The sequence below is a fragment of the Dysidea avara genome, chromosome 3, assembly GCF_963678975.1.
Source record: "Dysidea avara chromosome 3, odDysAvar1.4, whole genome shotgun sequence".
Classification (NCBI taxonomy): domain Eukaryota; kingdom Metazoa; phylum Porifera; class Demospongiae; order Dictyoceratida; family Dysideidae; genus Dysidea; species Dysidea avara.
In genome coordinates this window covers 38,178,990-38,191,374 of record NC_089274.1, presented here as the reverse complement: position 1 = coordinate 38,191,374, position 12,385 = coordinate 38,178,990, and the positions used below count along the sequence as shown (strand labels likewise).

Genomic DNA, 12,385 nt, shown 5'->3' with positions numbered 1-12,385 from the left:
ATCCATGAAGCGTGCAGACTGTATTAGGGATAGATCCCTAAAAATTCGACAATAGCACTGAGTTGGTACATTTTTTCCTAATTGTTCAGCCAGACACGAACAGAATTAATTTATTTCTGCCGAATTTTTAGGGAATCTACGGTAATGTATTACTGCATGCAATACTGCAATAATGTATAGTTCTCTTTTGTACATTTTGTATGCATATATACTGTGTATACATCACTGTGCCATTGTCACATCAATGATGTATTGGCACCTAGCTACTGGTGGCCTCTAGTTACGATGCCACTATTGAGTTATATCTGCATGTCACTTTTGTGTGTCACTATTGTGTTATATCTGCATGTCACTATTGTGTGTCACTATTGTGTTATATCTGCATGTCACTATTGTGTGTCACTATTGTGTTATATCTGCATGTCACTATTGTGTGCCACTATTGTGTTATATCTGCATGTCACTATTGTGACATGCTGAGTTGATTTTAGATCATAATTTCAACCGTGCCTTCACCACCTAGTAATGTGCATAGCCCCACCAGGGGATTGTTGCATTGGTGTATGTACTTACTGAGGATTTCCAAATCTTTGCAACACTTCTGAAATGCAAAGTAGAAAACATGATCCAGTACGTCACTTCCTGCCTCTTACCCAATTGACGGTTTAGACCATTTAGACCGCACCAACGGTTGTGATTCAACCAAGTCGCTTGTCGATAGATTTTATACCCGTGTGTCAGTGTTTCACTAGTCGCATGGTGTGTTGTATGAATTTTAAATTTCACGTGATGGGTGTGCACGTGAACACATTGTGCTTTAGTGTTGCAAAGATTTGGAAATCCTCAGTACCAGGGGGTTGTCACAGGTTGTATGTACTTGGTTGTATGTGACCCGGTCCTAGTAATAATAATAACAACAATAACTAGGAAATCCAAGAGCACAGTGTATGATGAGCAAATGTCTGTGGTGTTTCCACATTAGACAGTAATTTAGCTGAGGTTTTAGCTACTGTACTGTAGTACATACCCTTTATATTTTACATTACACAGACAAGAATGTTAGTCAGTTTTAATTTGAAAACCACTATAGTGTTAGTTGATTTGGTATAGAAATCATATAGCACTGACAAGGTTGTTGAACACCAAAGAAATGCAGTTTTGCAGAAGACCAGACAGCTTTTCATTTATAGATACAATTATTTATATTTTGCAGTTACTTGTCCATCATTTACTGATTCTAATAATGGAACAATCACATGTTCACTGGGAGATGATGGAGTTCCTTCCTATGGAGACACTTGCAGTTTCACATGTAACACTGGTTATGAGCTAATTGGTAGTGACACTAGGGTCTGTCAGAGTGATGGGAGCTGGAATGGTACTGAAACCATGTGTAGAAGAGGTGAGAAGTGTGTTTATTTGTTTTGATTATTAACTGTAAAACTGTGTAGTTTCTTGTCCATCACTTACTGATCCTAGTAATGGAACGATGACCTGTTCATTGGGAGATGTAGGAGTTCCTTCCTATGAAGACACTTGTAGTTTCACATGTAACACTGGTTATGAGCTAACTGGTAGTAACACTAGGACCTGTCAGAGTGATGGGAGCTGGAATGGTACTGAAACCATGTGTAGAAGAGGTGAGAAGTATGTTTATTAAATTTTATATATTAACTGTAAAACTGTGTAGTTTCTTGTCCATCACTCACTGAACCTAATAATGGAACAATGACTTGTTCACTGGGAGATGATAGAGTTCCTTCCTACGAAGACACTTGTGATTTCACGTGTAACACTGGTTGTGAACTAACTGGCAGTGACACTAGGACCTGTCAGAGTGATGGGAAATGGAGTGGTAATGAGACCATGTGCAATCAAAACAAAGGTATGTGCCATACAGTGCTATCATGCTATCATACTGTCATACATATTGTATTGTACTGTATAGTAGAACCTTCTTAAATAAACAACACAATGGTGACCCCAAAATTCCTCTGCAAAAATCATTATAGAAGTACTTAATGTTGACTACTTGACTGATCTTCAGCATGTCCAGGGAGATACAGCACTGGTAGCTCTTGGCCTCCCACCAACTAGTATTAGTGGTGGTGGTTTGGTAAATGTACCTGCCACGTTGGGTTAAAAATATATTAATTTTTCTGTCCTAATATTTTTTTTGAGGTCAGTTACCTACAAGATTTTATATTTACTTTCCAGACGTGTCGATACTTGGGCAGGGAAGGAATTTGTGCCCAGAAGTATTCTACGTGCCAAATGCCTCCATAGTTGGGTCTTAATATTGGTGGTAACCATCCTAGAGAATTGGTACTATCACATTCCTCTATCAGGAATGGAGATGCTGCGTATACAGCTAATAGAGCTCTTTAGATGCTTTACTTCAGAGCAGCACGACCAACATTGTTACAAGGCGGCCGCATGTTAATACACCCTCTGAGATGTGTGGAGCTGGCCTATTGCTCTTGAGTATATGGAAGCCAACACTTCACTGATCTGAGATATACTCTAATACAACAGTCACTATGTATGATAGTTATAAGTTAGTTACATTGTTCTGTTAGACATATTTGTATAAGAATAAGAAGCAAGCACAATACAATAGCATTATTGTTCTAAAGGAGATAGGTGCCCCTCAGCAACAGCAAGGTCGACAGCTGGAGGCACACAGGGATGCTTGGATCTGGAACTTGATCCCCTGTTACACATTACTGAAGAGCGCAGCAAGGACAACTCCAACCACAGCGAAGCCAGCCCATAACCACAGAATATGGGGAACTCCACTTCTTACTGAGCAAGTGGGAAAGATGTTTATAAGTGATGGTATCTGCCTTCCCCATACTTACAGATGTGGAAAATACAAGTGGACTAATACAAGTTACATTGTAGCTATCTGTGCCACAACAAAAAAAAAGAACAAACTAGTATTTTTAAAAAATTGTTAATTTAAAAATGAAATAGGGATTTGTGCAATAAAAGTAGTGAAACAAAAGATGAATGATGGTATTACAGCATAGCTCAGTGGGAAAGTCCCTACTTTGGTACATTAGCTATTATTATTTTGTTCAATGCCAAAGTAGGGACTTTCTCACTGAGCTATGCTGTAATAGCATCATTCATCTTTTGTTTCACTACTTTTATTGCACAAATCCCTACTTCATTTTTAAATTAACAATTTTTAAAAATACTTATGTATTATATCAATCCCTACTTCCTTTTAAATTAAGAAAAAATTAATAGCTATTGATCTATTTCATGGGTGATAATATCAAGACACACGGTAGTGTGTCGTGCGGCCCAAGAAGCCGGCTCGCAACCCCATGAGTATATTGACAGGAAGAAAGAAAATGCAATTTTAGCACCTCCGTAGCTCTGTGCTGCCTTGATGAAACAAGACAAAGTTTGCTGTGTACATTCCCTCCAACTTCAGTACTCCACATTCCAAATTTGAGCGAAATCGCTTCTGGCATTCCTGAGATATGCGACTTCAAAAATTGGCTTAGTTTCTTCGTTTTTTTTTTTCTTCTTATTTTTCTTCCTCTTTCGCACACTTACAAAAACTGCTATAAAACGCGAACGCGTTATCCGATTGCCTTGAAATTTGGCACACAGAAGGGGGGTATAAAGGCGCATCTTGGTACCAACTTTGGCTGGAATACCATAAACAGGCAAAGAGTTATGAGCGATTATGCACGAAAAATAACACCAATATGTTGTCACGCCTACAGGGTAAACCGCGTATGGGAAGAAGCTGAAAATCGGTGGGTGAATAGGTTAACTATTGAACCTCAAACCTTTTGTGGTTTAAAAGAAATCGAGCTAAAAACCAGGAAGATACAACGAAAAAATCAACAGTGTGTAACAATTACGCAATCAAGATTAGCTAATAAAATAACGACTACTTGCCATGCCTACCAGATAAACCGCTTGGGGTAATGCTTTGAAAATCGTTGTACAGATGGAGTAATCATCTTAAAAAGGCTCATCAATGGTGTAGAAGAATCAGACTTAAAGCCACGGAGTTATAACATGAAATCCAACTTGGTGCAGCAAGTGCGAGATCGAGATACTCTAATAGAGCAGTCATCCTAATAGAGCAGTCACCCTGAACAGAATTCAAGAGATCAGTTAGAAATAAGTAACCTGTATAGAGATCAGCTACAAACAAATCACCCTTTAGAGAGTTCAGCTACAAACAATTCACCCTGTTCAGACATCAGTTAGAAGAAGTTTTCTTGTAGAGAGTTCAGTTAAAAACAAATCACCCTGTTGAATGATCAGCTAGAAGATGTCACCTTGTAGATAGTTCAGTTACAAAGAAACCACCATGTAGAGAATTCAGCTACAAACTAGTGACCCTGTAGATACATCAGCTAGAAGAAGTTACCTTGTAGAGAGTTCAGCTACAAAGAAACCATTCTGTAAAGAGCTCAGCTGCAAACAAATCACCTGTACAGAATTCAGCTACAAACAAATCACCCTGTAGAGAGATCAGCTAGAAGAAGTTACCCTGTAGATAGTTCAGCTACAAACAAATCATCCTGTAGAGAGATCAGCTAGAAGAAGTTACCTTGTAGATAGTTCAGCTACAAACAATTCACCCTGTACAGAGCTCAGTTAAAAGAGGTTTCCTTGTAGATCGTTGAGCTACAAACAATTGACCCTGTAAAGAGATCAGCTAGAAGAAGTTACCTTGTAGAGAGTTCAGCTACAAAGAAACCATCATGTAGATAGTTCAGGTACAAACAAATCACCCTGTAGAAAGATCAGCTATAGAAGAAATCACCTTGTAGAGAGTTCAGCTACAAAGAAACCATCATGTAGATAGTTCAGGTACAAACAAATCACCCTGTAGAAAGATCAGCTATAGAAGAAATCACCTTGTAGAGAGTTCAGCTACAAAGAAACTATCATGTAGAGAGTTCAACTACAAACAAATCACCCTGTAGAAAGATCAGCTATAGAAGAAATCACCTTGTAGAGAGTTCAGCTAGAAGAAGTCACCTTGCAGGGAGTTCAGTTACAAAGAACTAAACCATGTAGAGAGTTCAGCTGCAAACAAATCACCTGTAGAGAGTTCAGCTAGAAACAAGTCACCCTGTAGAGAGATCATCTAGAAACAAGTCACCTTGTAGAGAGTTCAGCTAGAAGAAGTCACATTGTAGAGAGTTCAGCTACAAAGAAACTACCATGTAGAGAATTCAGCTGCAAACAAATCACCCTGTAGAGAACTCAGCTACAAACAAATCGCCCTGTAGAAAGATTAGCTAGAAGAAGTTACTTTATAGGGAGTTCAGCTATGAACAGATCACCCTGTAGAGAGTTCAGCTACAAACAAATCACCCTGTAGAGAGTTCAGTTACAAAGAAACCACCATGTAGAGAGTTCAGCTGCAAAAAAAATCAATCACTCTGTAGAGAGTTCAGCTAGAAGAAGTCACCTTGTAGAGAGTTAAGCTGCAAATAAATCACCCTGTAGAGAATTCAGCTACAAACAAATCACCCTGTAGAAAGATCAGCTAGAAGAAGTTACCTTGTAGAGAGTTCAGCTACAAAGAAACCACCATGTAGAGAGTTCAGCTGCAAACAAATCACCTGTAGAGAGTTCAGCTAGAAACAAGTCACCCTGTAGGGAGATCAGCTAAAAACAAGTCACCCTGTAGAGAGTTCAGCTAGAAGAAGTCACATTGTAGAGAGTTCAGCTACAAAGAAACTACCACGTAGAGAGTTCAGCTGCAAACAAATCACCCTGTAGAGAACTCAGCTACAAACAAATCGCCCTGTAGAAAGATCAGCTAGAAGAAGTTACCTTGTAGAGAGTTCAGATACAAAGAAACCATCATGTAGAGAGTTTAGCTGCAAACAAACCACATGTAGAGACTTCAGCTACAAACAAATCTCCCTGTAGAGAGATCAGCTAGAAGAAGTTTCCTCTTAGAGAGTTCAGCTACAAACAAATCACTGTGTAGAAAGATCAGCTAGAAGAAGTCACCTTGTAGAGAGTTCAGTTACAAAGAAACCACCATGTAGAGAATTCAGCTACAAACTAGTGACCCTGTAGAGACATCAGCTTGAAGAAGTTACCTTGTAGAGAGTTCAGCTACAAAGAAACCATTCTGTAAAGAGCTCAGCTGCAAACAAATCATCTGTACAGAATTCAGCTACAAACAAATCACCCTGTAGAGAGATCAGCTAGAAGATGTTACCTTGTAGATAGTTCAGCTACAAACAAATCACCCTGTAGAAAGATCAGCTAGAAGAAGTCACCTGTAGAGAGTTCAGCTACAAACAAACCACCATGTAGAGAGATTAGCTAGAAGAAATTACCTTGTAGAGAGTACAGCTACAAAGAAACCACCATGTTGAGAGTTCAGCTGCAAACAAATCACCCTGTAGAAAATACAGCCACAAACAAATTGCCCTGTAGAAAGATCAGTTAGAAGAAGTTACCTTGTAGATAGTTCAGCTACAAAGAAACCATTCTGTAAAGAGCTCAGCTGCAAACAAATCACCTGTACAGAATTCACCTACAAACAAATCACCCTGTAGAGAGATCAGCTAGAAGAAATTACCTTGTAGAGAGTTCAGCTACAAAGAAATCACCATGTATAGAGTTCAGCTGCAAAGAAATCAGCCTGTAAAAAATTCAGCCACAAACAAATTGCCCTGTAGAAAGATCAGTTAGAAGAAGTTACCTTGTAGAGAGTTCAGCTACAAAGAAACCATTCTGTAAAGAGCTCAGCTACAAACAAATCACCTGTACAGAATTCACCTACAAACAAATCACCCTGTAGAGAGATCAGCTAGAAGAAATTACCTTGTAGATAGTTCAGCTACAAAGAAACCATCATGTAGAGAGTTCAGCTGCAAAGAAATCAGCCTGTAAAAAATTCAGCCACAAACAAATTGCCCTGTAGAAAGATCAGTTAGTAGAAGTTCCCTTGTAGAGAGTTCAGCTACAAAAAAACCATTCTGTAAAGAGCTCAGCTGCAAACAAATCACCTATACAGAATTCAGCTACAAACAAATCTCCCTGTAGAGAGATAAGCTACAAAGAATCCATCCTGTAGATAGTTCAGCTACAAACAAATCACCTGTAGAGAGTTTGGCCAGAAACAAGTCACCTTGTAGAGATTTCAGCTACAAAGAAACCACCATGTAGAGAGTTCAGCTGCAAACAAATCACCTGTAGAGAGCTTGGCCAGAAACAAGTCACCCTGTAGAGAGATAAGCTACAAAGAAACCATCCTGTAGAGAGTTCAATTACAAACAGATAACCCTATGAAGAGTTCAGCTAGAAGCAATTCACCCTGTAGAGATCAGCTAGAAGAAGTTACCTTGTAGAGAGTTCAGCTACAAAGAAACCATCATGTAGAGAGTTCAGCTGCGAACAAATCACCCTGTAGAAAGTCCAGCTGCAAACAGATCACCCTGTATAGAAGTCAGCTAGAAGGATCACCTTGTAAAGAGTTCAGCTACAAAGAAACCATTATGTAGAGAGTTCAGCTGCAAACAAATCATCCTGTAGAGAATTCAGCTACAAAAAAATCACCCTGTAGACAAACAAGTCACCCTGTAGATATATGTGCTGGAAACAAATCACTATGTAGAGAGTTCAGCTAGAAACAAGTCACTCTGAAAAGAGTTCAGCTACAAACAATGAGGGTTTCAGCTACAGTTCAGTTATGTATAAGAAGTCACCTTTTGACTTACAGTATGCAATTATCATTCATTGTTAAATATACAAATATTTTTAATCAGACAAAAAGCTGTACACAAAATCTCTTCCTAATTCCTGCAGAAAAGAAAAAAAGTAAGCACCAAAGCCAGTTTATGGCTGGCTTTATGGCTTGCAATACAAAAAGAAGTGGTGTCTAAACCAAAACAGCCAAGCTGTAAAAAAAGAGTGCGGCCCCCAAAAAGGCCAGGATGAAAAAAGATGAAATCCAAGGTGGCAGCCAAGAAATGACTGTGATGGTAGGTTAATGGCAAAACTTTTAATTACGACTATTCAGGTGAATTTGGTGCCTAATTTTAATTACGACAATTCAGGTGAAATTGCGTTGCCTCCTCCACTAGGATTCGGCACCAAATTCACTGAATTGTTGTAATTAAAATTTTTTCCATTAACCTACCATCACAGTCATTTCTTGGCTGCCACCTTGGATTTCATATCTTTTTCATCCTGGCCTTTTTGGAAGCCGCACTCATTTTTTACAGCTTGGCTGTTTTGGTTTAGATTTATTTACTGGGAAGCATTTTTATAGATTCAACCCATCTAAAATGTGTTGTTTTGTTACTTGATTTTTTGGAAAGTGCTTTTTTTGTCATCTGCTATGCTTACAATCCTTTGAAACATCCATTGTAGCTAGTCTGTTGTTTGAAACTAGCTAGTTGTATTGTTATTTTGAAGGCTCACCAAAAATAAACTATTTTCTAAATTAATATAGTTTAAAAAATACCTTTAAACGTAGTTAAGGGGGGGAACGAAATGCCAGACCTCTGCCCTGGCAGGAGTTAGGTAGCATGAAAAAGAGAATAGGGCATCAATTAGAGTAAACACGCATGCGTAGTCAGTACCACGCAACCAGTGAACAGCTGCGTGAGAGTGTTTATAGGTTCATGGCGAAGCAAGACAAAAGAAAATCAAACAAACGTGGGTCGCAAAGCCAATCGACCACCAAGAAGACTAGCGAATCGGCCAAGAAGAAGACAGACTCCACCAAAAAGACTAGTGAATCGGCCAAGAAGAAGACAGATTCCGTTATTACACGTGGTGCTACTTCTCGCTCTGATTCCCGCTCGAGACGAACGGATTCCCGCATGGAACGGACAGATTCTAGGCCGACACCCAGCGCTGGAGCTTCGAGGAAGCGTGGAAATGCTAGCCAATCCTTAGCTGCAACTCGGAAGAGGAAGACCACGGACTCGTCCACCCAGCACGGTAGCAAACGTCAGAAGACTCGTCCACTAACCACAGCGGATATACCTGCGATAGTAAAAGCCGCCAGGGACGGACTCCCAGAGCCCACTGAGACTTCACAAGACAGCGACGACCTAGAAGATACTCAGGACACCGATGTAGCCATCTCCGATTCCAGCGATGAGTTTGGTACGTACAACTTAAGAGTTGTTTACAATTGTGTGTGTATATATATATATTTCCGCGTTACAATAGTAGCTACCCACTCCAGGTACTGTGGGCTCGGATGCTCCCCCCCCACTCTATTATGACTTGTAGCTCCCCCCAGGGATGGTGGGTAGTGCCTTGTTGATTACTCCTTATAATGCCCACCAACATCCTCATTGGACTTGTATGTGTCCCAAACTCAAAATATTGGCTATGTATGTGCCTCCACCCTCGTGGACTCTTTGATTACCAATCCAATTGCTGTCGCCACCTCTGTAGTTTAATGACGTTGTACCCATACAGGGATAATTGTCATGCATCTTCTTATGTGACCATTCCCCTACTATTCTTATCTCACTCATTCTTCGTAGACTTTGACAAAACTCTGACTGGCAGCCAACTGGAGCATGTCAGAGAACTCAACTCGCTTCGCCAAACCCCCGATCTCTCAGAGACCGAAGACCAAGGTTATCACCAACTTCCTATCTTAATTAGTGATGGCTTACCACCAGTGCCAGCCTGATTAGTGAAAAGAATTAAGCAGGGGATATTTGTTGAGATGTCAGAACTGCTCCCAGACCACCTGGGGTCTGCCGACGCTAACGTGGAAAAGGAGGATCGCCATACTAACAAGACAAAACTCAATGAAGTAAATAATATCATTGACTGGATCCAATGCTTTGGTATATACATTGCGGTACTCTCTCGTTCTACCCCAGAACGTGTGGCTGATTTAGTGGGCTACCAAAGCTTGATCATATATGCCTCCCATTACCAACGTGCAGGTCGCTGGGTGGTCTATGACGGAGATTCCGCCTGAAAGCATCGGCCACGAATATAAAGATATGGTCAGCTATTGACATCACTATTTGGAATATGGTGTTTCCTAACTACCCCCTTGGAACTTACCAACCTGGCCAATCACAGCTGATGATTCCAGCCAACACGTATTACCCTCCTAGACAACCAGCTCCTGAACCCAAGTTTCAAATCTGTCTAAAATGGAATGAAAACCCTGAGGGTTGTTCCCGTGCTTCATGCCACCTTGACCACATCTGTTATCGGTGCGTGCACAACCCCACATCCTTGACAAGAACCACAAGGCTATTGAGTGCCCGCACAGGGAAAAGAGGGCAGCCACTCAGCAGCAAAAGGGACCACCAGCACTAATGAACCTTTAAGTTTGTCTTTTTTTTTTAAGCCTAACAGACCTTGTCATGTTCAGTAGCGTAGCTATTAGTGTAATTTTTTTTCTCTTCCTTATATGATCTGCTTTCATGTGTGTACAAACTGTTATGCATCATAATTGCCATGTTTTGGGTACTCTAAGTATGTTAGCAAGACTTTTGCCATGCATACATCGCACACAATATAGTGAGGCCACTGCAATATTCTCTGGTCTTCCTTTACAGCCTTGTCAAGGGAACATATCATTGGAATTCACCTGGACGACATCTGTTCCCCATACCAAGAATGGGTCCCTGCGTGGAATGCCCTCCTTGCTGTCCTACCTGTCGATGTCAAAGTCCCACATGAAGCCACTGCCATCACAACCCCCTTGAATTCAAAGAACTGGGCTAGGCTTCTATCAAGCCACCCTAACCAGGAGCTAGTGCAATTCTTCATCACCGGAATTTCTGAGGGCTTTCATGTTGGCTTTCAGAGTCCGCCACAGCCCCTGAAATCAGCCAAGCGCAACCTAGAATGTGCTCTTCAGCACCCAGACACTGTCAGGCAATACCTTACTGATGAAATTGCTCATCATCGGGTCGCTGGCCCATTCAAGCGATCAACTATCCCTGATGCACACAGCAGCAGCAGATTCGGGGTCATCCCCAAAAACCACCAGCCCAAAAAAATGGCGCCTGGTAGTAGATCTGTCCCACCCAGCTGGCAAGAGTGTCAATGATGGAATCCCCAAAAACCTCTGCTCCCTCACATATATAACCATTGATTCTGCCATCCAGGGCATCATGCAACTAGGACAAGGCAATCTACTAGCAAAAATCGACATTAAGAGTGCATTCCGGTTACTACCTGTGCACCCCGCCGACCGTCACCTGCTAGCGATGCATTGGGACCATAACCTTTACATAGACACCTGCTTACTTTTTGGACTTCAAGCAGCCCCAAAACTGTTTAATATATTAGCTGATTTGCTCTCCTGGATACTCACTCGACAGGGAATTGCGCCAGTTCTTCATTACCTGGATGACTTCCTAACCTTAGGGCCTCCAGGGTCCCCCACCTGTGCACGTAACTTAGCCACTATTAAGGAGGTATGCTCTACCCTCGGTATCCCACTTGCCCTAGAAAAAGTGGAAGGGCCATCTCATACCCTCACATTTCTAGGCATTATATACCTTGGACACCCAAGAAATGATGGCACACCTGCCACCAGATAAACTACATAGGATTCGCAGCCTGCTAACATCCTGGCTAAAGAAAAAGAAAGCCACGAAGAGAGAGATACTATCCCTAGTGGGCCTGCTGCAGCATGCTACAAAAGTGGTGAAACCGGGACGCACATTTGTAGCCAGAATGTATAGTGAAGCAGCCTGTCTCCGCCGCCTATCCTTGTTTACTCGCCTTTCAGACGGTTTTCGTTCAGACCTCAGATGGTGGTACTTGTTTGTACACGCCTGGAATGGTGTCAGTTTCCTGGAATGCTCAATGACCCCTCAGCCTCCGGATATCTTCATTGAGACAGATGCATCCGGTTCCTGGGGCTGTGGAGCTCTGTTCAATAACCTTTGGTTCCAGTTGAAATGGTCTACCGAATGGAAGCCGATAGACATTATGGCGAAGGAACTGGTGCCCATTGTGATAAGCTGTGCCATTTGGCCCCCCCCCCCCCACCTACTCCCCAGAAAAATATTAGAGTTTAAGTGTGACAATCGTGGCCTAGTTGATACTATCAACAAAGGATCATCGAAGGAACCAGTGGTCATGCACCTGTTAAGATCTTTGTGGTTCTTTTCAGCCTTTTTCGAAATATCTATTAGAGCTGCTCATATCCCTGGAGCTCTCAACACTGCCGCAGATAAGCTATCTAGAAATCAAGCCGCCCAATTTTTACATTCCCACTATTTACACCATAGTGCCTATAGAAATTATCTGGAGAAGAAAAATCATGCAGCTGCATACCACATTCCAGGATTATATATAATAGTTTGTGATGCTTGTGCAGGGGACCTTATGCTAATTCTGTTTTGCAGCTTGGTAATATTTGAATATTCAA

The 12,385-nt window shown here is 41.3% G+C and overlaps 2 protein-coding genes across 2 annotated transcripts; both read left to right on the top strand.

The window, feature by feature from the left end:
• Positions 1-622: 622 nt before the first annotated feature.
• Positions 623-2,887, top strand: LOC136248499 (E-selectin-like). Its single transcript, XM_066040276.1, has 8 exons — positions 623-630; positions 1,051-1,058; positions 1,214-1,402; positions 1,452-1,640; positions 1,691-1,885; positions 2,013-2,116; positions 2,580-2,813; positions 2,864-2,887. The coding sequence occupies exons 1-8, from the start codon at positions 623-625 to the stop codon at positions 2,885-2,887; spliced, it is 951 nt and encodes a 316-aa protein (XP_065896348.1).
• A 5,749-nt stretch (positions 2,888-8,636) lies between these two features.
• On the top strand, positions 8,637-9,964 carry LOC136248498 (protein FAM133-like). The gene is made up of 3 exons (XM_066040275.1): positions 8,637-9,126; positions 9,516-9,611; positions 9,672-9,964. The coding sequence occupies exons 1-3, from the start codon at positions 8,637-8,639 to the stop codon at positions 9,962-9,964; spliced, it is 879 nt and encodes a 292-aa protein (XP_065896347.1).
• The last annotated feature ends 2,421 nt before the right edge of the window (positions 9,965-12,385 follow it).

Excerpts from the sequence above, each read along its gene's own strand:
- LOC136248499 (XM_066040276.1), top strand. Across the intron at positions 1,403-1,451 it reads TGAAACCATGTGTAGAAGAG|TTTCTTGTCCATCACTTACT; the intron begins GTGAGAAGTGTG and ends AAAACTGTGTAG. Across the intron at positions 1,641-1,690 it reads TGAAACCATGTGTAGAAGAG|TTTCTTGTCCATCACTCACT; the intron begins GTGAGAAGTATG and ends AAAACTGTGTAG.
- LOC136248498 (XM_066040275.1), top strand. The coding sequence starts at position 8,637 with ATGGCGAAGCAAGACAAAAGAAAATCAAACAAACGTGGGTCGCAAAGC. Across the intron at positions 9,127-9,515 it reads CGATTCCAGCGATGAGTTTG|ACTTTGACAAAACTCTGACT; the intron begins GTACGTACAACT and ends CATTCTTCGTAG. Across the intron at positions 9,612-9,671 it reads CTCAGAGACCGAAGACCAAG|TGAAAAGAATTAAGCAGGGG; the intron begins GTTATCACCAAC and ends CAGCCTGATTAG.